Here is a 25009-nt window from a genome sequence, read left to right on the forward strand (position 1 = left end):
AATGATTAAAGACACAAATATTCACACAATTTTTAAATAATGATCTAACACCACTGGAACACTGGATTGACCAATCAGAAGGCAGGAACACAGGCTGATATGCGGGTCCATTACAGTTATTTCTATTTTCTACGGGTCAGTGGGGTCCAGTTTAATGTGGATAAACATTGTCTCTCTCTCTACATGTACATAGTGGACACGTTTGAGCCAGATATGGAGCAAGAGAGAGAGAGAGAGAGAGGGCATGTTTTTTCCTTCTCCAAGGGTACTGCTTTTCCAAAAGTGCCTGGGGCGAGACTGCAGCACCTCGTCTCCCGGAGGCCTTTGGGCGTCTCCTAATAGCCACCCCCCCTCATCTGCCCCCGTCTCAGAGGTGCATGATGGGATACTTCCCCTTCCCCCTCTCCTCTTCTCCTCGTGTCGTCCTCATGTTTTGTGCTGGAGTTCACATCCGCACAGGTTCAAATGGCAGAGTTGCCAGGGAACAGTCAGAGGCCATTAGCGTTTGGGACGATTCGCCCTGCGGCGCTGCAGCGCTAACCAGTGAGCGGGGGGGCCATGTAGATTAGCAGCTTCACATGTAATGAGCAAGTTTGCCCTTTCTTTTCTTTTCTTTTCTTTTCTTTTCTTTTCTTTTCTTTTCTTTTCTTTTCTTTTCTTCTGCCTCTGTCTCTCTCTCTGTGTCTGTCTCTGTTTCACTGCACTAATCCTGTCGCATCATTTTTTTGATTATTTCCACTCCTTTGACTCACTGTCATGTGTGTGTGTGTGTGTGTGTGTGTGTGTGAGAGCATATTTTCACTAGTGATAGAGTAATCGTGATTTTTGGATAGATTATTGGTATCAGCCGAAAACAGAACCCAACACACCCCATTATTCTCTCTCAGAGGATAAAATATAGAGTTTTTTTTGTGTACATTTCATTCTCTGTCATTAAATTGCATTATGTACTTGATTTACTCTGGTCTAGATCTGTTGAAAACACACTGATCTCCAGACGTTTAATTTGTGTACATATAGATTTGGTTATCAGTGAGTGTCTGTGTGTGTGCGAGGGGGCGTCTGGTTTCACCTCGAGCGGTCAGGGGCCGTCGGGTAATGAAGCGAAGAGTCGGTCTGTAAATACACGCGGGTCACACTGGCCACTGCGAGCAGTAGGCTATCGTGTTGCCTTGAAAATGGAAACGTCAATAAAATTAATCTGGCCAACTTTTGGCCCGGACTGCTCGCTGTGGTCCACTCATAACACACCACAACAAGACAAGTTTACACTCCTCCCCCGGTGATGTCATTAGAGCAAATGAATAAACGTTTGTCAGGCCACGGGTCCAGTCTGTTCTGAACGTGGGTTTCGGGTATTTGCTGCTTACGACAGTACGAACCCCTGCACCTGTGAGGTCACTTCCACAGCGTCAGCATGTATCCGCGCGGCAAGGGCGATAAAACAGCACTAGAGAGAAAAATAATAGATTAAAACAGAGAGGGAAAGGCTTTCAACTGTCCTTGTATTCTTCATGTATTTTGCATTTCATTACGCCACCCATCGGATCTGTTCTCTTTCCTCCTTTTTAAAGTGATTAGTTGAAATATTAATGCGTGATTATTGCTTATATAGGTGCGTGTGATTGATGTCTCCCCAAAAACAGAGCGACGTGCAAGTGTAAATTTGTAGAATATTGCGGCGTAGTGCAGGAGTTTTTCAGATACATAATTTAGATGCCCTGAAGGAAGGCTTTCAAGGCATTTTCGCCCCAAGGCCAAGAAAAAATAACTGACTTTTTAAAGTAAATCATTTTTGCTAATGCACAATTAATGGCAGAGGAGAAAGATATAAGTCTGGGAAGTAGGTTATGAAGAGACTCGACCTGCCCTCACACATGGACATCAGTGTCAGACGTGCTCGTCATATGCAAATGAGTTGCAGGAAGGGGAGGGGCCGCAGGATTGCGCGTTGTAGCTTTTGCTAATCCATTTTTTTCATGTTGCTGTTCTTTACTTCTTGGTTTGACGTGAGGGGGTCTCTGTATTTTAGGGGTTATGTAAGTTTGTATAATGTCAGTGTGTAAGATTGTGTACCACATATCTAAAAAGCTCTCCTTTTGTCCAGGAGATGGTTTAGACAACAGCGTGGCCTCACCCGGCACGGGCGACGATGACGATCCAGACAAGGACAAAAAGCGACAGAAAAAACGAGGCATCTTCCCCAAGGTCGCCACCAACATCATGCGGGCATGGCTCTTCCAGCATCTCACAGTAAGTCTCTGTCTTTCCATGAGCTCTTTCTGTATCTGTGATGGGGAAAACAAGTGGGCTACATGTATGAGATCGCACACTAGTACTCTTAGCTGAAACTCTTACAAACTAGAATCAGTGCACACTTACCAACATGCAGTTAGATACAGCCGCTTGTCTGTGTAGTGTTACTCAGCGACACGCAACGGTTGATGCTGATTTGGCTCCATTTGGAACGGTTTTCATTTCAAGAGCAGAAATAGACAAATTATTTAGCCATTTTGTGGCTAAATCACATCTGTAGTGATATTCACAACACATTTGAGTGTGCTATTGCTAATGAACTGACTGTGACTGACCACTCAGTTTCATCTGTTCCTCCCAAAGAACATTTGTGTATGGTTCAGTAAGTCTCTGCTTGTACAAATGCTAGTTGTTGTGGCACAAGGATAGAGCGCTGTGTGTGTGTGGGTTTAGAGAGGTGGCACGCGGGGTCGTGTTCCATCGGCCTCTCTGATGTCACGACATCATCCGCGGCTCAGGATATATCGATCAGGACAGGAAGGGTCGGGTTTCTGAGGGAGGTGCTGCCATCCCTGAGCACGTGAATGCGGCGTGTGCTCCACAGGAAACTGAGAACGGCTGCTGTGTCTGTAGGACTGTAAGGGACATGCCCTGTGACGGCTCAGACACCCATAGGAGTCTGGCCCCCGACCCGATGATCTAACTCAAGCCAAAATAATGACGGCTAATTAAAAGGGCTGTAAATCCATTAGAAACTTCTGAGGGATAATCAGAGGCGCTGAACTCTGCCATGCACTTATAACTCTCGTCATCATCAGAACAACTCCGACGCAGCCCAATTTGATGGACAAAGACACTTCGCTTTTCTCTGCTTTATTCTTGTGCTCTTTTCATTTGTCGTCCCTTTTGCGCTCTCAGAACCGCTTAGTGCGCTTGTGTGTAAAGCAGTGAAGAGGGAGGCGTCAACCCACCACCTACCTCGCCGCTTTTACCCACAAACGCCTCTCGCTTCATTCACTCGGCTCCATATCACGCAGGAATTTCACACTTTTTTCAAAGATCATTAGGCGTCTTTACTGGCAGCTCAGGAGATCCCCATTCACGACATTCACAAGAGACGCACTCCTGTTTCCTTTAGAATTGTTTTAAACTGGCCTGAAAACCTAAGGACAAGTTTTCATTAACGGAAACACAGGAGTTTCCATCATCCTTTTAGATGTTTCTCTCATTTCGGAGTCTTTTATGCGCAAGAGTAATAATTCATCCTTTTTAACGCACCTTTCTATTTTTTTCCGTCCTTTTCCGACCAAAGAGACTTAATTGAATTATCCCAAAGTACCAACCGCTGCCCCCCGCGCAATCCTTTACACTGCACGGCCGTGCCACACACTAACACATCAGGCCTTTTATTTTAATTTGTTAAGCAAATGTATTTTCCAGTTCAGGATGCATTTGTGTGCGGGTGAATTCATGGGGACTTTGGCCCTGAATGGCCCGTAGCGGCAGCTCTCCATTCAACCATTCATTCGAGGGGGCAAAAGAAAAGCAGCGAGGTTGTATTTTCTCAACCGCGGGGCCAAAGCGGAGCTGCTCTTCCATGAGCGGTGGGGGTCCCTTTACATATGTTCTCAACATTGAGCCATTGTCACCTATTCTGAGGGGCTCAAAAGGACGTAACCCCTTCCCTCCCCCCTTTTCCATCCCCCGCGCCCACAAAACAAGGCGCCAGCTAACAGTTACAATTGTGGGCTGAAATCGATGGCCTCCTCTCCCAAGGAACACTTTCCCTCTCTGACGCTCTGAGCCCACCCTTACATGGGTGAGCCAACAGGGCATTGGCAGCCAACCCCAGAGGGGTGCAAAGGATGAACCCACAAGAGATCCATGTGGCTCACATTCACCACCTGACTGAAGTGCTTCCGCAAAAACTCCAGAGTTTGGGTCAGAATGCATTGCAGTTGAAGCCCCAGAGATGTGCTCTTCCTCCTGGAGCTCTCTGGATCTCTTCCAGTGCCATTAGCGGGAGGAAATCCCAGCTGGCTGCTGTAAGCTTTCCCATACGGCACAGAGCTTGTGTTATCGGAAAGATAAACTCCTCTGTGGGGTGTATTGCTCTATTAGACTTCATATTTAATGAACAAGAGTGAGAAGAACGTTCCACTAGGCTCACAGAGAGCAGCAGGGCAGTGGTGAAGTGTAGTTTGTACTGACATCGCTGCAGGGTCACCCAACAGTTTAATGGAGACAAACTTTGAATCCTCTCAATTAGTCAGTTGGCGCCCTCAGTGTGTCTCCTGCTAAGAAGAGGGTCAGCCTGCAATGAAAACAGGAAGCACTCAGATACAAAGATATCACTCCAGGCCTGTGCTGTCCTTTCACTTCAGTAAGCCTTCAAAAAGCAGTGAAAATAAATAGGGTTGTTTGAGCAGGGCGGCCTGAAATGTGACTCAACCATTGTCATGAGTGTTTGGGGAAAAACTGAATATTTATTGGAAGGACTTCAGTTTGTTTTATCCATTGGGATTTGATTGGGTCTTGTAAAAGTTAGTTGTGATGTTATTGGTTAAAGGATTAGTTCACTTTAAAATGAAAATTACCACAAGATTTACTCACCCTCAAGCCATCCTAGGTGTATATGACTTTCTTCTTTCTGATGAACACAATCGGAGTTATATTGATAAATATCCTGACGCATCCGAGCTTTATAATAGCAGTGAACAGGACCAACGAGTTTAAGAAAGTGCATCCATCCATCACAAAAATATCCAAATTTAACAAGTTATAAAGTAAAATATCTAGCTTCCTCCAGACCGCCTTCCATATTCAACTTACGTAATTTGGACGTAGTGTAAGCGTTTTGAACGGCGAGAGTTTTACACTTTCTTCGGAAGCTAGATATTAGTCTTAATAACTTGTTAAATCTGGATATTTTTCTTACACAAAGGCATTGCTTCGCTTCAGAAGGCCTTTATTAACCCTCCGGAGCCGTGTGGAGTACGTTTATGATGGATGGATGCACTTTCTTCAGCTTCATACTCGTTGGCCTCATTCAGCTCGGATGCGTCAGGATATTTATTAATTTAACTCTGATTGTGTTCATCAGAAAGAAGAAAGTCAAATACACCTAGGATGGCTTGAGGGTGAGTAAATCATGGGTTAATTTTCATTTTAAAGTGAACTAATTCTTTAAGGTTATTTTTTTTTCTTTTAAATAACAGGCTTTAAATTAACTGAAAAAAGTCATTTCAGTGGTGGAGAAGGTTAGTACATAACTTTACATAGAATAGCATGCACTTATTAAATGTAAGAGTATTTAGTAAAGATGGTTGATTTTGATTTCATGTTGACATAGTGAATTAGTCAAACACGGGCAGCTGATGGAAACATCCTCAATCAGAGACACAGCAGCAAGTGTCATGTGTTCATTTCTCATCTGCTGCTTTTGATTCACAAGCTAAAAATCTCATCAAATGATTGTGTAAAACAAACAGACAAACAGGATCAGCCAGTGATCGGGCTGTGGAGTCACAGAGTAAAGTAAACAGACTTGTTCCTGAGGCTTGGCTCCAATTAAACATTTGTGCTGCTCAGTTCGGACTGTTTGCATGTCTGATTCACGGTGCTGTTCATTTCCACTGCAGCACATCTGACAATCATTTCAAACAATGGACATCCACATGCAAACACAAAATGTACACTTAAAAAAACTTCAGCCAAGCTCTTGCTCTCTCTCTCTCTCACACACACACACATACATAAAATGTGGTTGGTAGGTTCTCTTCAACCTTGCTGTATGCAAACTCTGGGTTTTCTCAGGAGAGGTTTCCTCTCTCACTGTTTGCTGTAATGCATGGCATTCTTAAAGAAGCGGTTTCATTTAAGGCCCAGCGAGGTTGTTTAGTGACGCTCTGGGGGGTTGCAGTGGGGCAACACTAATCTATCATGGGCGTGTTTGCCATCCATCACCAGTGCAGCCTATATAACAGTTCAGTTCTCTCTGTGTGTGTGTGTGTGTGTGTGTGTGTGTGTGTGTGTGTGTGTGTGTGTGTGTGTGTGAGGAAGCCTGAAAACCAGAAACATACTTTACCCTGTTGAACCTTCAAATGTGTGTGCCATGATGTGCTCAGGTAACTAACTATAAACATTAACTTAATTGATCAGCAACATTCTTATCATATCTGACAGTGAAAACTAGCCATAGAAGAAGACAGTTTACACTAATATGTGCTATTACACCCCTTGTGGCAATGCTGAGAATAGAAACAGTTTTGGTGAATCTGTGTGTTGAACAGTGACCTTAGAGTGAGGAAACACTCTGTCTGCCTCTGTTGATTCAGACCTGTTGTAAATCTAGAAAATCAAGTATGCTGCTGCAGTCAGCTGACCAAATGTCCATATCGAGTGACTCGCAGGTTGTGGAATTATGTGAGACCCACATCAACCTTCATCTCCTGTACGCAAGGACTTAGAAATAGTTGCTGTCCGTGTGTGTGTGTATGTTTACAGTGTTTGACAGATCTTGGTCTTGGTTTTGTATCATCTAGCATTTGGCATCAAGTGGTTCAGCATTAGCTTTGCCTCTTGTTTTCAGATCACTGCATCTTTGTTTAAACTGTTGCAGCTGCATTTTGCTTTAATATGTCTCTGTGTAATAACATTTGTAACCTGAAGGCTGTTGTTGGTGTGTTCCTCTTTCGTGATCTTGTCTTTGAGAATCATGCTGTATGTTGTGTAAGACTGAACTTATGGCATGTTTTATTAAGGATTGATGCTTTTTGGAGATGAATGAGTCTCTGAAATCTTTGTCAGTTGAGGGATGACCTTGCAGACACTTGGAATGTTCCTACATACCCAGACTGAGTCGGTATTAATAAAGACAGCTTGGACAGGCTGGAACACGCTGTTCCATGCATGTGTGTGTGTGTGTGGAGGTGAATGCTTTTGCTCTGACCTGAAGATACACATAAACAGTGAGGAGAACAAGAACTCTAGTTTAGTAACTCTAGATCTCACTGGACAGATCCAACTGACCTCCACTCAGTCCAACCCACACGTGTCTGCCCCGAACACCAGGTTGGCTAACGGGTGCATGTGAAGGAAATCTTCGGAGCACATGTTAGTTTTCAGATCAGAAGTTTTGTGTTTTTCCCCCTCATGGATTTGCTCAGCATGATTCTGTTTAGACTGTTACCCTAAAAGATGAAACTAGTCATAGATGAGAACTCTAATGCCTGCTATAGCACCCCTTGTGGCAAAGCTATAACTAATAAATTGTGTGAAATCAATGTGTATACTCGTTTAGAGTGTGTCTCAGGCTGAAAAGAGGGAGGAACTAGGGGTGTGGTCGAAGAAACAACTCAGACATAGAAGCGGAAAACTAAGAGAGGATGGCCGTGTGTGTGTGTGTGTGTGTGTGTGTGTTTGGAGCAAAAATCAAAACCAGACTGTGCTTCTCTGTTTAGTTTGTCAGGGGACTGGCGCTCCTCTGAATCCCAGAGCTCTATTTCTGCTCTGTGATCTTCCCGCCCATTCTCTGCTGCTGTTTTTATTCTGTTTTGTTTTTCCAGCACTTCTCCTCACGAGCCTCCCTCTGAGCTCTGTCTGCACCTCCTTTCTGCTATTTCATAATGACGACCGAGCGCTGTGACTGCACAATATCATTTCATATCTTGAATGGTGCATCAAAGGCAACAAACAAAACGCACCAATTTGCTGTGGTTTCCGTTCAGCCTCCCAAGATGCTGGCAAACTGAAGCCTTCCATCGACTGTGCCGCCACGCTGTGATGCCAGTATCTGATACTCACTGTTCAAGTTTTTCATGAAGACTGAAACCTGTGAGCAGTATCAAAAATATTCACAAAAAGGCAGAGATAAATAAAAGAAAATCTACTAAAGGCAGATATCCTAATCAAACCGGAGCGTTTTGGCTCCAGATGTGAATGCATGTGAATATTGATCAGATCGCAGTAGTTGTAATGTCCCCGGGGCACGGCAATCCCTGCTCAAATCTACAGCGATTTAGATAAAGAGAATTGGCAAGACACAACGGATTTCAGCAAGCATAACCTCCTCCTTCTTTCTCCTCCTCCTCTCCCCCTTCAACCAGGGAGCAGAAGAAAAGGAGGGAAAACCTGTAATTACACACACTCTTCTGAATCTCCCTTAATGTTCATTATTTAAAACCGGCGGCAATTACAAGTTCAAAGGGGCTTAGAGGGCCAGCAACCTGCATAATCGCCAGCAAATGAAGTATAGCATGTTCACGGCAGCGGAGCACGCTGCTGTGGGGGGGTGAATCATACATTTCCATACAGGCACAAATCTCTGCCACCTCGAGGCTCCGGCGTGCACTATCCCTGCCTCGCAATCCTCTTAGCCACGGCTTTTTGTCTTTCTTCACCCACCAGCTACCCTCCGACATGTAAAGCATATCAAACTTTACCCTGGCTTATGTCGTGCATTCACTGCTGATTGTCCTTATGTTTATGGCTGCCAGGCCGCCCACCCTCTCCTCCAGATTACTCTGCTCTGTTTCTCTCTCTTCCTCCCATCTGATGTCACATGCACGTGATGCGGGCGCAGGAGTGAGCGCGTCCCCACAGGTGTATCTCAGTTACCTAAGGAGACAGTCACAGCAGCCATTTCTGTCCACAGGTGGCTCTTTGCGCATCAAGAGGAGGGCTCGTGAGCCCAGCGGTTAGCTCTGGTTTCAGAGCCGCCCCAACTGGCGGTCATTGTATACATCCTCCTCTACATCTACACCTCCACACAAGAGGCTCTCTTTCTCTCTCTGTGCCATGTTTATCTTCTTCCTCTGTCCTGGTTCAGTGCTGCAGGTCACCTTTCTTTCTGTTCGGCTTTCGTGTGCCTCCCCCCGGTCAGCTGTGCTGCTGTTTGCATTAGGGATCTTTGATAAAATCTCCATAGGGACCTGTTCTAGTGCTCACACCATTTCCTGGCTGCTGCTTTCATTGTTTGTCTCGTTCGCATGGGGGAACGTACAACTCCCACCTGAATTCAATAAAACGTTGACGCTCCTTGGCGTGGCAAACAGCAGACAGTTCATTTTTCATTCAGCAAAATCTCCTCAAAAGGAAGCAAAGACTGGCTGTTTCATTAAGTGGCCCATCCAGGCAGACACGTGCACCACAGCAGAGCCCATGTTTACCCAAGCAAGTGTGCATATTAGAACGGGATCCATGGAGAGATTAATGGGCTACTGCCTCTGTACCATTGATTATCTAAACGCCATTTTTCCCTCTTCCTGCACACATATTAAAAAGTAATGAAGCCTATGGAGGAAAAGGAAAGGCAAGACTTCACGCATCATTTTATGTTATCTGGACTCTAACGGTGAGGAATCTCTTTAAGGCACATTTTGAACAGAATTAAGTAAACAAATGTGGAGTGTGCTTTTGAAACAAGCTGTGCCGACTAGAAAAATTTTCTTAAGCAAAGAAGAGCCCCTGACACATGGAGGAGACTCTGCAGATGTTAGCAATTTTGCTGTGTAGCTTCCCCAACCTTACAACGAGGCCTGCAATTACTGCAATGGATTTGGTAACCAGTGACAGTAATGGAAATGTGGAAGAACATCAGAAGCACCCAGGATTAGAGCGATCTACAAAGCCAGTTCAGTAGTATGTCATACGTCCCTAAACAAGTGGCTCTTGGTGGTCGTCCATGGTATGCCTTCTATTTGCAAAGCATGGACGTTTCCACCAGCACCGTGCATCTCCATTCTGTATTCCTCTGCTGAAAGGGTGGGGGTGGCCTCTTTCAGGGAAATAACTTCCTGAGACATTACGTGAATCAGCAGACAGCCTTATGGCCCAGACCTTCCCAAGAGCCTAAGCGCTGGAGTTAAAGGTGAGGAACCACATTGAAAACATGATGGGAAACAGTTTTTCCTGCCCTGCAGAGCTTTATTTTGAATGCTCTTGGCTTCATTTGGTTTTAGTATGTGGTAATGACTTCTGCACTAGATCTTCCTCTACAGAGCCCAACCCTCAATGGCATAGCCATTACTGAAGCACTTTCACCATTATAGAGGCACGCCGCTCGATTCTCGTCAGTCAAAGTTGACTGTACTGACTGCACTGAATCATGAATTATTGTGCAGCGGTGGGGCGAGGGATTGAGTAAGGGGGGAAAAAAAGGAAGATTTAGAAGTAATGGCAGAGAAAATACACAAACACACAGGGTAAAGAACACAACAACAGCTGTCTTACACCTCAAGCAGGCTTCTCTGCAAAGTGATTGGAGAGGAGCGGGGCTTGGGTTACATTCCTGAGATGGGGATGGCTGGTGTTGGTTTCAGAGGTGGGGGCAGGTGGTGGGGGTGGAGACAGCTCAACAAGTTGTTGAAAAGAACACAGACGCTTGTCATCAGCCTCCAGAGCAGGGAGCCATCTGAGTGCATTTTAGTCGCAGAGGTTAATGACCTCCCTTTGCTCTTCCGTCCTGCTGGAGTCCAGTGCACCAGCAGCACTCTGCTGTGTTTGAGCTCGCAGTTCGTGCTTGTGGCCTGGATCAGCCCAAAAAGCTGTAAGTGGATCCTGACAATCCCTTTTTATCTTTCCCTCTAGGGCAGCGCGTAAACTTTCAGAGTAACGACGGTGTTTGGATTACTGTAGCTCCCTTTGATGCCTCAGTATGCACCATGCAAAGTGCAGAAAGTAGAAAGACAGAGACAGAACTGATATGTACTCTTTTATTTGCCAGTTTAGTGGACGCTTTCTCATCCAAAGGGACCTACAGTTCATTTACTACAAGGACCGTCCACCCAAACCAATGTGGGGTCAAGTTCCTTGCTCAAAGGCACAGTGATAGGGAAATTCAATCCTGTCATGAATCGCTCCTTTTGGGGTTTGAACAACCCTGCATTTATTGCACAAGTTGTTAATCTGCTCTGATAGATTCAAGGTTGCAGTTCTTATCAACCTTTTAGGTTTCAACCTGTTCCGTTTCATTAGTTAGGAAACCTTTAGCTAAATAAAAAATAAGAAAGCCAGCTACATTTCTTATTTGTGCTGCCTGTTGACCCCCATCCACTAATAAACGGTAAGCTGAGCAAGCTGTTGGTCATCCTCTCATGGGATTGTTGGGTAGGCTGCCAGTTTCCTGCTTGCTTTGTCAGTGGATAAAGTCAGTAACAAACGAGAAGCCTACAGCCAAGCCGGTCAGTCAGGTCAGAGGTCAGCAGACCTCAGGGCAGGATTGTGCAGAGGAGCACTATGGGGAGAGCACAGGCAGCTGGAATGCACTGAAAAGGGGCCCTTTGCTCTGTTCCTTAGCTCTATTGCTCTTAGAGCCATTAAAACTCTTAGTCTAGAGCATCAAGAGTGGAGAGTCTCCAGGGCTCATAGCAATCCACTGCATGAGTCTGTAGTACTGACGCCCGGGTATGAATTGAGGTTTGCTTTGGTTCCGTCAGTTGTCTCGTAAGGTTTCTGCGAGAGATCTTTGGCTTTTTCTATCCTGCTTCGGTTGACTTGATCGTTTTAGCTAGGCTGAGTGTACTGAAAACCTCCATGGCGGCCTCTCTATGCTGATACATTGTTTAGTCCTATTGGAGAGCCAGCTAAATGGGCGCCATGCTTGACTTCTGCATTTTTAGCATCATTAACCTACAGGAAATTGCCCCTGCAGCTGTTTGCCGGCTGCTTGGTTGCTCCACATTCCCAGCTAATGGCTAAACATCGAGGTTTCCTCTACTGTGAGTTTTGACTGTAAAGCAGATTTGACAACTTGAATTTGCAACAGATGAAACATAACATTATAGGGTTAGAGCTCTGGATTATTCTTTTGCGATTACTGGTGAAAGATGCTATCATGTCATTAATTGCTGCTCCCAACCCAAGCCACAGAAGACAGTATGTGTAAATAACCCTTCGCCTCATTAAGAAAGATTACTAAGCTAAATGATATGTGCTGTGTATATCTTAGATTAGCCTGTTCTATTGCCTTGTCCTTCATCCTCAAATGCCAGCACAAGAGGAGTCTTACAATAATGTGTGCTGCCAAGACCTGCTTGCATAAAAGGGGTTGGCTGGAATATTGAGGGGTTGGTGAACTACTTTGTTGCCTCCAAGGAGAATGACCCTGTTGTTCTTTGGCTGCCCAGTGGCCTTTTGGACAACATTTCTGTTCTCCAGCCCAGTCCATATGCCCCACGAGCAATAAACATGCTTTTCTCTCTCTCACGCAGGCAAAATATATTAAAGAATAGCGTAAGTAAGTCTTGCCCTGTGGGATGGTGGGGGCAAGACAGCAGTAAGCCATAGGTAGTAGCCCAGTGGCCTAATGAACGTGACCCATGAGGTCTCGGCTCCGTTGCTCACGGGTGCCATCTAGACTAATCAAGTCATTACAGACTGGTGAAGGCAGCGACAAGAGAGAGTTCTTGCTCTGTGCTCCCTCAGTATTTTGGATGAGTAGCGCATTGTTGCCTCTATCTTGTTAGGCCAGATATCTTTTTTTTTTTCTCTTTTTAGTTGTGAATTTGTTCTGAGGCCAGCCGGTTGTTTGCCTTATTTCACAGGCTTTCATTTTACAGTGTGAACTCAGGTCATGTTTATCTACTTGATTTGCCAATTTGCCTCTGAGCATGAGTGGTCACATGACTTTATGACAGCAGTAGTGTCAACTGACAAGACTTCTGTACTGCTCTCAACTCTCATTCACTTTCCCTTCCACTTTTTCCAGTCTGAAATGAATCCTGTTAAGACAGGGAATGCTTCTCAATCTGCATGCAGTTAAAAATAGCCAGTTGATGACAGAACCTGCTGCAAAAATTAAGTTAAACTCCTGTCCCAGAAGTGTTTGACTGATCAGGTGGAAAGAGAAATTTTAGGGCTGTTGTGGTGAGACTTTAATTTGGTCAAATGTACACCCTAAAGCCAGAGGGTTAAGAGGATGAGAGGAGATTCAGTCTATCTTCTGTTCCCCTTTCCCTACGCAAGGACATGGAGATCAGGTTCCTCCCCTTGAAAGAGCCGACTGGCCGCGTCTGTAAGAGAAGCCATGAACCTGATCTGATGATTAACTAGCCTCATCACTATGGCTGTGGGCCACATCCAGACACACACACATAGAAGAGGGTTTTTTGTGTCCCGGTCACAAGGTCTACACAAACCCCCACTGCTTTACACCCTTCACACTCACTCTTATTAGTGGGATTTGCCGAGTCAAGCATCACTATTAATGCTGCTCCTAGTCAGTGTTAGTGATTTGCGAACTTCAGAACATAACCATTTACGCTACACTTCATCTAAAGAGGCACAGGACCTATATTCAATGCTAGTTGTTTTTTTTTTCCTCAAAAAAGCATCAAAACCGAGAGAGCACATGTCAGTTGCTAGAGCAGTTACAGCTAACAACAGCCGTTAAAGAGCAAAACTTTTCTGTAATTGTTTGTATCTGTCAATGTGTGTTTTCGCTGTGTGTGTATCTCTCACTGCAGTGGGTGTGTGTTTGTTCCCCTGTGCGGTTCTCTCTGACGGCCTTGAGAATGGGAGTGATTGATTTTTAGCGCTAATGCTTGTTTACCCTCAGCAACTGCGTTCCAGGCCAACCTCACGGGGGTGCCCACCTCCTCCACACACCCCTCCCAGCATCCCCCTCCGCCTGGCCTTGCCAATCCATGTTTTTGCGGGGCAACAGTTTGCTTGGCAGGCAAATTGATAGCTAGAGTCGCTCTAGAACCTTGCACCATCTTCAGTGAACATAAATTATTGGTGTAGAGCAAACAGGGGGGCTGGCGGCAGTCCAGCGGCTCCGAGCCCAGCCCAGCCAGCAATTGTTGTGGGGGCACAGAGAGAGAAAGAATGAGAGAGAGAGACATATGAAGAGAGGGAGTCTAGCTGCTCTCCTCAATAGCTTTTCATGGCGCGCTGGGCTCCAGGTGCCCCTTTGAAGCCACATAAATTGAAACTGTTTTACCTCTGAAAAAAAAAAAAAAAAAAAGTCACGACCGAATCTGATCCCAGAGCTGCACGAAGACGGGTTTGTTCATACGTGTGCATGCTGACGAACACAATGACTGCTGGTATGCACACATCGTTTGAGCATCAGGGGGTGTATTTGTGATTTTATAAAACCGAGGATGTGTTCTCTTTTGTGTGTGCATGCGTGTGTGAGCGAGTCAAGTTGCATTCTTGCCGGCTTCCTCCTTGTTGTCTGGATGCAGCGTAGTGCTGAAGAAAATCAAACGCACACAAAACCCTACCTAAGCACACACATTTAACCTTAGACACACACAAACTACTAGAGTACATAGAAGCAAACTCCTTTTGTCCATCTTTTAAACAAAACAGTCTTTTAGCTTCTGTTCTGCTGAGCAGACATCAATCACAGCGCTGCTGACACACACCATGAGTCATTTCATAATCAAAGTTAACTTTCTAAACAAATCTGTCGTTCTCGCAGTGTGAAATACTTACAACAAACACACCACATTACAATTATTCATGAATTTGCGTTGTAAAATGGGATATATATTATATTCAAATCAGTCTTATCAAAATAAACCTGCAGCCTTCATTTGGTTGGAATATCATGCTTGCAGAAACACACATATGTAAATGCATTATTAACAGCCTCTCTAAATTTAAAATGTGCCAATCTTTCTGCAGATTTCTGTGTAGCAGATATTAAAATGTCATTCTGGGCTTTGATTGATTTTATTGGGAGTCTGTGTTATCTTGCTGCGCTCAGTTTGATTAAACATACAGAAACGATCACAGTCAATTTGAGCTGTGCGTCACGGGGAAACTCAAATCCTTCAGCGATGATGGAGTAGTAGGAGAATAATTGAAATTGTTGGTAAGGGACAATGGAGTTATGAGAATGTGCCCTTCATTTCAGTTCCACAAACCTCCAAAACAGAAAAATAAAGCACATAGTACAGCAGTATCTGGGCATACTATCGCCTTTGTCATATATTGTTTGTGTTAGCACGTTAACAACTAACTAAACGCATTACCTTAAAGGATTAGTTCACTTCAGAATTAAAATTTCCTGATAATTTACTCACCCCCTTGTCATCCAAGATGTTCATGTCTTTCTTTCTTCAGTCGAAAAGAAATTAAGGTTTTTGAGGAAAACCTTCCAGGATTTTTCTCCAAATAGTGGACTTCACTGGGCTTCAAAGGGCTCTACACGATCCCAGACGAGGAATAAAGGTCTTATCTAGAGAAACAATTGGTCATTTTCTAAAAAAAATAAAAAATTATATACTTTTTAACCATAAATGCTCGTCTTGCACTGTTTTGCGCTGCACCACACCACACATTACGTAATCACGTTGGAAAGGTCACGCGTGACGAAGGCGGAAGTACCGCAGTAAAACCTTTTTTTATAAAGGGCGTTTGACTTAGTCTTTGCACATTCGCTTTGTAAACACTGGATCGGTACTTCCGCCTACGTCTCACGTGACCTTTCCAACGTGATTACGTAATGCGTGGAGCATCACAGAGCAGTGAAAGACGAGCATTTGTAATTAAAAAGTATATCATTTTTATTTATTTTAGAAAATGGCCAATGGTTTCTCTAGATAAGACCCTTATTCCTCGTCTGGGATCATGTAGAGCTCTTTGAAGCTGCACTGAAACTGACATTTGGACCTTCAACCCGTTGAACCCCAGTGAAGTCCACTATATGGAGAAAAATCCTGGAATGTTTTCCTTTTTCTTTTCAGCTGAAGAAAGAAAGACATGAACATCTTGAATGACATGAGGGCTGAGTAAATTATCAGGAAATTTTAATTCTGAAGTGAACTAATCCTTTAAAGCTTAACATTTAGGTTTGTGCATTTAAAAACTGCTGTGATTCTTGCATGCCAACTCAAAGTCAACATGGATTGTGGGATAGAGTAGCCCAAACTACACACTCCAAAAATACTCTGCATCATTCGGCTGACTGTTTGTCCTCCTTAGCACTAATTCTTATCTCACACACTATTTAGGATGGATATGTGAATTGGGCTACAGCGACAGAGAGCTGTTCAGTAGTTCAGTTGGGGGATGTGCTGGGTTTCATTAGGTTGCAGGACTCTTTAATTCATTGCAGTCTAGCCTCGTACTGATGAAGTCATTCATCAAGCTCACGGTCAGCCGCTCCGTTGGGGAGTGTGTGTGTGTGTGTGTGAAGGGGGGTTGATGTGTGTTTGGGGGCACTGGGGGTTCAGGCTCGACGTTACATTGAGTTGCGGTGAAGAGCACATCACACCCTGTAATTTAGCCAATAGAGTGCAAACACACATGCACACACATGCACTCTGGGAAATAAAATCGCCCCACATGCACTTGCCGCGGACTGTATGATGCACTGACACATCCCAGAGGACTCCTTCCCGAACCGCGTGTGTGCGTTCGGAATGGCGCAAGCAGCAAAAAGCCGGTGCCATTAACAGGCTGCAGCGTAATTAACAGTTGATTCGATCGCCGGCTAGCGCTGGCATCTGCAATAAAATAAGCTGCTCATTTTTCTGTCTAATAATTTATAGACTGCACCTCTTCACATTCTGTGGTCAGTCCGTTTCTCAGGATATTGCTCCGGCTCTTAGTAATTCACTCTATTGATTGAGTTTAAAGCGACAGGAACACTTTCAATCTTTCTCTGATCTCTCATGCTAAGTTTACTCTTCATCATGCTGTTAGCGTGTCATGCACACCGCTGGACAGAATTAATAATTCATATAAAGGTAGTGCTCTGTTCGGGTTTCACTTGTTTTGTCATTTGATGCTCTATTTTACAGTGCTAGACTCGACCTGCGTTGTCATTCGGATGTGCATTACTCTGGTTTCACAGCTGTATTTACAGAACGCACAATTTGGGATCCATTTAAAAAAAAAAAAAAAAAAAAAAATTGTTAATTATTAATACTTTGCATAGGATTCATTTTAAAAGTGTATGATTGTGCGTACATTCATCCCCACCACATATGTGAAGCTTACAATGCCTAATTTCTCTGTGCATAACCCGTATGCATATTCCCATCCATGTTAAAACACTAGCTCATGATAATACAGATTGTGAATGCCATCACAGCGCAGAGTCAGTGGATAATACACACACATTTGCACTAATGTTTTTATAAATCCCAAAATGTGCATGGGAAATCACATACACTCATTTCCATGGCCGTTTGCACCATTTATCAGGCCCAAGGTCTGTATTTACAGTGATTTGTGGAACAGAGCTCAATGAAACCGGATCTGTTGTATATTGTGTGTCTGCGGTCAGGATATCTTAAGCTGGCTTTGAAGGGTTTTAAGCGTTCTCTGTTTTTTTTCCTGTCGGGGAAGAAAAGACATAATGTCATCTCAACTCTTCAAACGTGTCTCTGGTTTGTTTAAAGGGGTGGTTGATTATGATTTCACTTTTTTAACTTTAGTTAGTGTGTAATGTTGCTGTTTGAGCATAAACAACATCTGCAAAGTTACGATGCTCAAAGTTCAATGCAATGGGAGATATTTTCTTTTACAGAAATCACTTTTTAAGGACTACAACAAACGGCTGGTAGGGACTACAATGAGCTTCTTCTGGGATAGTGACATCACTAACCCCAACATTTACATAAACCCCGCCCCTGAGAACACACAACAAAGGGGGTGAGGCCATGTTGGGCTGCTTTAGAGAAGAGGAAGAGTTGTTGTAGTAGAGTGTTGTTGCCGTCATTTTACGCCGGACTGCTTCACAAACGAGGGTCAATTCAACGCTGGATTTGCACAAAAGATTAACATGACGGCACATGCTAGTCGATGAGTTGAATCAACTCCACAGCAACTACATAAATTTATCCACTAACCATTCAGAAACATCTAAAAGTTGTAACTTCTTCCTGAGTCTCTCCATCAGTGTCGACTCCGGTTTGAACAATGTAAGGCTGAACACCGTTACTGACAATCCTCATTTTGGCTGCGTGAGATTCTCCAGCTTTGTTGTTGTTGAGCAACTGAAGCATGAGCTGTTAAAGCTCCGCCCTCTTCTGGAAAGGGGGCCGGGAGAAGCAGCTCATTCGCATTTAAAGGGACACACACAAAAACGATAAATGATCTGTGGGGTATTTTTAGCTGAAACTTCACAGACACATTCTGGGGACACCAGAGACTTATATTACATCTTGTGAAAAGGGGCATAATAGGTCCCCTTTAAAACAGTATTTATCACCGATATGGGTTTGTTTTAATGGCCAGCTCATGCAGATTAAATAATTGCTTGCTTTCAAAATTAACCAAAAAGTTAAACAAATTGCTTGTTATTGATTAAAGGCTTTTGGCAGATTTTAATGTTCAAGCCAAGTGGATTATCAGCCAATTGCAATAATAATAATAATATAATAAATATAAAAAAATCTATTATATAATAATAATAATAATAGAAAACCCATCACACAACATGCTGCTGTCTGTGAAACACACACACACACACACACACACACACACACGTGTATGTGCGCTTCACAGAAAAACGGACCTTGTCTTGCCAAGCATATGTCAGCACTTAGCAATCAAAAAATGTATTTCTATGTGCCCATTATCATATTTCTTTGTTAATGATTTTAGCATATTAAAAGCTCCAGTGTGCACAAGTAGAAATCTGATTCATGCGTCTCTTTTTCCTTCATTATTTGTTCAATCTTACAATTGTTTTCTAATTAATTGGACACATTCCTGAAATGTTCCCTCCTCCCGCTCTTTAATTAAACCTTAGCCGTTCGTTTCTCAACGTGAGCGCTCAGGGTCAAGATTCAGCTGCGTGTCAGTCCGGCTCATTTTTATGGTTTTGTTCTTGGTGACTTTTATAAAATTTGTAAGAATGACCTACTGGAAGAGAAAGACACCTAGTGTGTGTGTGTGTGTGTGTGTATATGTGTGTGTGGGCGCATATGTGTGGCGATGGCTGAATAAAAGCGGAGCGTGTGGTTTGTTTGGTTCTTAATCTGCCTCTTAAAGACATCTGTCAGTGCGGATCACTATTGTTCGTCATGCTTGAGACACGCACAGCACAAATTCAATCCTGCCATTTCTATCATGTCACATTTGGCAGATCAACAGTGACACAAATTGTATCATTGCATCCCGCGCGGGGATTGTGTTTGCAGGTGCGACTTCTGGCAATAAGAGACCTTTGCAGAAACGTCTTGCTTTAGCGCTTGGCCTGCGTTCAGCACAACACAAGCTGAAGTCATTTCTCTAACCGTCGAGGAAAGGAGGATGTTTTCCGTCTTTCCGCTCCGAGCGATGCATTTAATCTGACTGGAGAATTCACTGTGGTGCCGTATGGATCTGGTATTTTCTGTGGTTTTCCATACTTCCAGTAATTGGTCCAATCCCGATTCAATTGCACTCCTCACCCCGCTGATCTCTTATCATATTGTCTGTTTGTAAGACTCCAGCTTCAGTGTTAACTATTAAAATTTAACACATTTTGCAGCAAATGTAATCGACTGACATGTGTTCGAGCAGCTCATCCCTACAGGCCGTGCACACTGTGAATCTCCTTTATTTATCACAGCGGATTCAAGCCATCAGCTCGTTACTACAGTCAACTAAAGATTCACAGCCACCACATATAGAGCAATTACTTTTTCCTTTAAATACCCCTTTTTATTTAAAGGAATTAAATAATCAAAGAATTTAAAGTGAACATTTAAAATTATATAGGCAAGTTTATATGAAATTCAAATACATAAATCTTAAATTTAGGCCTTTTTTTGGAGCGAATAAAGGAAAAACAATTTGCAAATAATATTTTTAATTTTAAAATATGCACACATTCACTCCTAATCATATTCGGCATACAAACATATTAATGTTTCTTGTCTCATCACATTCAGTTAAGAATTACATGATCACGAAAATTTAATTCATTTTCACTAAAAAGTCTAGTAGTTTGCATCACTGGATATTGCTGTTGGTTTTAAATGTTTAGCTCACACTCTTTCACTGATGAAACTGAAGTCGCACTGGAATTCATGTTAATCTGTAAAGCCCCGCCTTCTTTTATTTGATTGGTCATCTCAGTCTTTTTGACATTGACGAGCGCTGTTAGACCTCTGAGACGTAGCAGGCAAAAAATGTATTTTATTCAACCTTTTGCCATCTTAAATAGAGCATAATGAAGTGCAGCACCATGGCCATTTCTAATGATTCTGGTCCACAGCACCATTTCCACATGTAGCACAGCTATTCATTGTTTCTACTAGTCTTCTAAAAAAAAGTATTCTACTATAGCTGGCGGCTGTTTAGTATGGAAGCTTGTTTACGCCACAAAATAAAGAATTAAAAAGGGTAAATGTGACTTTTCTAATTCTGACTTTTTTTCTCAGAATTGTAATAATTTACAAGACACAATTGCGAGTTTAAATCTCGCAATTCTGAGAAAAAAGGTAAGAATTGTGAGATAAAAAGTCAAAATTGAACACAATTCTGACTTTATAACTCACGATTGTGACTTCATATCATGCGATTCAGACTTTTTCTCAGCAATTGGATATTATAAAACGCATTTGCAAGTTTGTATTTTGCAATCGACAACCCGATCTCACGGCAATTCGTACGAATTCATAATTTTACGAATTCACCTCGTAAAATACGTACGAATTGCCGTGAGATGGCCTACCCCAAACCCGCCCCTAAACCAACCCGTCACTGGGGTTTAGACAAATCATATGAATTTGTACGAGTGAGGTCGTATGAATTAGCCACCTCGTAATATATGTATGAATTGGCCTTAAGATAGTGTTGCAATTGACTCCCTTCGGAGTTTGATTGACAGGCGATCTAACCAATCATAATACCAAATCCACCGTTTTGTCCGACAAAGCAGTCAGGGGAGTTAGTAGATTAACGTTGGTGGACTTAAACTTGAAAAATGGCGTGCACTGACGTCTTTCCACGGTTGAAACAACATTCCTTCTGATGTTCATTCATGTTTATTTGATGCTATAAATGAACTAGCTGGAAGAGATGATCGGTTCACGAGCCGCTTGAACTTAGACGGCACATTAAAGAGCCATAAAATGGTATTTATTGTTTAAATTTCTTTAAAAATGACAAAATTTGAGACTGTTTCATATCAAAAATAACATGCTCTGTCTTGTCTGTCGACACGTTGTCAGTGTCCTCTTTGCTCCGCGGTGTAATTGTCACTGCGTGGGAACATGATGTGTGGCGTGAGAGCAGCATGGCTTGTCAGACGTAGCAACAGTAACTAAAGGGGGGCGGGTCTTCGCAAATGATAATTTCTGACTTAATATCACCCAATTCTGCCTTTATAATTCACAATTGTGAGTTTATATCTCGTAATTGCGAAAAAAAAGTCAGAACTGTGAGATATAAACTCACAATTGCGAGAAAATGTCAGAATTGTGAGATAAAAAGTTGCAATTACCTTTTTTATTTTTTATTTCATAGCGGAAACAAGCTTCCATAGTTTAGAGTCATTTGTGTAATGTTTGGCTTGACTGGCAGTGCACACACATCAGCGGTGTCTGCTGTTTCTCTGTTGTTTCCCATGATCCATGAGTCTCTCTTGTGTTCTCTTGCAGCACCCATATCCTTCAGAAGAACAGAAAAAGCAGCTCGCTCAAGACACGGGCCTCACCATCTTACAAGTAAACAACTGGTGAGTCAAGTCACTTTTAATGTCTTTTACCAGCAGCGCTGACCATCGGAAAGCATTTGCGCACGGACTCTGCTCATGCGAGCGCCTTATCGCCGCGTCTCTTAGCCGTTCGACACACATTTTCATTCCCTTTGATGCATGAAGGGGAAGAGGACAGTGGTACACCTCCTCCCCAAGAGCCGAGCGCTCTCCCCGCCCCCGATCGACGCTCCGTGCCGGATTACAGCTACAGCGCTCTGGCCGGCAGCGTCTTTGTAGATGGCTTAGCTCATAACTGGAGGTGGTGGATTAAATAAAATGATCACAGAGCCAAAGAAATGATACAGGAATTATTTATCAAAATACACGCCCGGGCTCTTTTTTTATCGCTGGCTTAATTTCGTTCGCTACATTCTCCGGCCGATGTTCAGATTAATTGAGCTGACAGCTTCTTTTCAAAACACCGGGAAGGTATTTGCACGGATTTTCTGGCCTTACACAAACTTAATTATACGGAGCGCTATTTTATCAGTCTAATTCCGTGTAGTGGAGCTTCTATTTACAAATGAGAAGTCCCTGCCTTTTATTCACAGCTTCCCTTAATGTATTTATCAAAGCGGACTCATTTACGGAGCGCTCTATCTGTCGGGTACAGGCGGCGGCTCTCGGCTTTATCGGCCCGCGGGCCCGCGCGCACCTCGGGGTCAATTGATTTTTTTGCTTTTGTGATTCATTTTTCCCCTACACCTCATTCTGTTGCCGGTTCACAATGAGCAGCGCGTCTGGAGAATGAGCTTGATTTGTCTGACCAGGTACTTAAATTGGCCACAGGAAGCGCCGTTATCTGCCTTTCACCCGCCTGGCGGTGTGGATGGCGTTTCAATTACAGTGGTAACCCCGCTTTCATGCCGTCACACACCTACAGCAGCAGAAAATTGAGTTGCTTTGCCTGTTTCATGCTGATTAATGCTGAAATAACCTGCAAACCCCACAAGAACCTCACAGAGAGAACGAGCAAGGCTGGATGAACGCTTTTAGTTTTAGACTACAGATACCGAAAGACCCGAGTGCTGTCTGTCTGTCTGTCTGTCTGTCTATCTATCTATCTATCTATCTATCTATCTATCTATCTATCTTCTGTCTGTCTGAGAACAGGTTGTTTTGTGGTAGTGTTTGCGCGCTCAGGTCTCAGTTAGATCTGTTCCATCCACCTGACATTCCTGCTGATGGGCCAAAAGCGTCCCGGATTCCTCCTGTGATGGTCATTGTCCTGATCCTGCCTTTGATATAGAGCACAGGGGAGAGAGAGACAGGTTTGCGTGCTCTCTCAGGCTGGACGTCCTGAATCACGTCTTTGTTCGGAGGCACAATCAGACCTGGAGGCACAAGGGCGCTCTGTGTAACGTGTCAATAGACAGCACGTCTCCTGCTCGGACAAGACCGTCTACCTCTCCATCTCTCTGTCTGTGCCCGTGGATCTGATCTTCTGCTCTGCATGTGTGTGACGGTCACTGGTGTTGGTGGTTCGTTCTGTAGCTGATGGGTAATTAAATCTGAGACTGCTCAGCAATCCTGTCTGACCTCAGAGAGAGAGAGAGAAACGCTTCACACACCACACGACAGGAAAGTGCAGTTGCATCTGTGTGTTATTCTATCTGTCTAATCACATGCTGACAGCAACACACCTCCTCTAAACACACACACACACTCAAACACTCACACACATCATTATGAGAGAGACAGAGACAAGTTTGTCTCTCGTTATTGGTCACTCTTGCAGTCGATTCTGGGAGTTCAGGAACTTCAGGATGTCCCAGGGGTGGATTTTTGTTAAAACGTTCTTGGAAATGTTATATGTATATTGTTTTAGGACACTTAAAATGCTAGATATGACATTAGACGAAGTATGTTTCAAGTATGATGATTTAAAATTTGATAGAAATGACATTTGTTGGGAAAAACAAGAGCGTTTATCATCTTAATGTCCACCGGGCTAAAAGTGCATGAAGAAACACCCAGTGATGTGTTTGTTTGGGTTTCTTCTGTCTCTCTCTCTCTGTATTGTCACTCATGGAAACTCATTTGACTAATGAGCTGACAAATGGAGTGGAATAGGTGACTTATGAATGACCTTTGCTTGATTTCATGGAGGTCTAACATTGCCATCTTACCTGAAGCCCACAGACACACACTCTTTGCTGTCTGTATGTTGTCGTTTCATCATCTCCAGACTCAAGTTGCTGTGATGCAGGCGTAAACCAGACTGAACCATCTCTGCTGGTCTTCGATCTGTCAGACCTCATCAGGCTTTATTTTGGTCTGTTTTAGACTAGGACAACTGGAGAAACCATTTCATAACCCGCTCTCTTTCCCTCCCCGAACTCAAATGAGTCACGAACAAACAGATCAGCTTTATGTTTTTTATGACCGTTTCAGTTGGCGCAGCCAGCTGTTATGAAATTCAAAATAATGGCTTAATATTTTCCAAATGTAATGTAAAAAGTATAAACAGGCCTGTGAAGTTTTTATTTCCCTCCTCAGATTATGGGAAAGTCATTGAGTTTAAACACATGCCGTCCCAGTGTTATTGCAGCATCATTGAGATACTATTATTGTTTATATTAAAGGATTAGTTCACTTCAGAATTAAAATTTCCTGATAATTTACTCACCCCCATGTCATCCAAGATGTTCATGTCTTTCTTTCTTCAGTCGAAAAGAAATGAAGATATTTGAGGAAAACATTCCAGGATTTTTCTCCATATAGTGGACTTCACTGGGGTTCAACGGGTTGAAGGTCCAAATGTCAGTTTCAGTGCAGCTTCAAAGAGCTCTACACGATCCCAGACGAGGAATAAGAGTCGTATCTGGAGAAACCATCAGCCATTTTCTAAAAGAAATAAATATTTATATACTTTCTAACCACAAATGCTCGTCTTGCACTGCTCTGTGATGCGCCACGCATTACGCAATCACGTTGGAAAGGTCACGCGTGACGTAGGTGGAAATACCGCGGTAGGGTGAAAAACTCCATCTCATTTTCTCCTCCAACTTCAAAATCGTCCGACATCGTTGTTTTACGTCGTTTGACTCAGTCTTTGCATGTTCACTTTGTAAACACTGGATCGGTACTTCTGCCTAC

The 25009-nt window shown here is 43.4% G+C and overlaps 1 protein-coding gene across 7 annotated transcripts in view; it reads left to right on the top strand.

The window, feature by feature from the left end:
• Positions 1 to 25009, top strand: part of meis2a (Meis homeobox 2a) — a 68834-nt gene that overhangs the window by 24544 nt on the left and 19281 nt on the right. For 5 of the 7 annotated variants that reach the window (XM_051868234.1, XM_051868237.1, XM_051868238.1 and 2 more), the window contains exons 8-9: positions 2108 to 2253; positions 21813 to 21889. In XM_051868234.1, the coding sequence (XP_051724194.1) occupies positions 2108 to 2253; positions 21813 to 21889 (223 nt within the window). The remainder of the gene's footprint in view (positions 1 to 2107; positions 2254 to 21812; positions 21890 to 25009) is intronic. The other 2 variants (XM_051868235.1, XM_051868239.1) reach the window with 1 other exon arrangement.

The sequence above is a fragment of the Ctenopharyngodon idella genome, chromosome 17, assembly GCF_019924925.1.
Source record: "Ctenopharyngodon idella isolate HZGC_01 chromosome 17, HZGC01, whole genome shotgun sequence".
Taxonomy (NCBI): domain Eukaryota; kingdom Metazoa; phylum Chordata; class Actinopteri; order Cypriniformes; family Xenocyprididae; genus Ctenopharyngodon; species Ctenopharyngodon idella.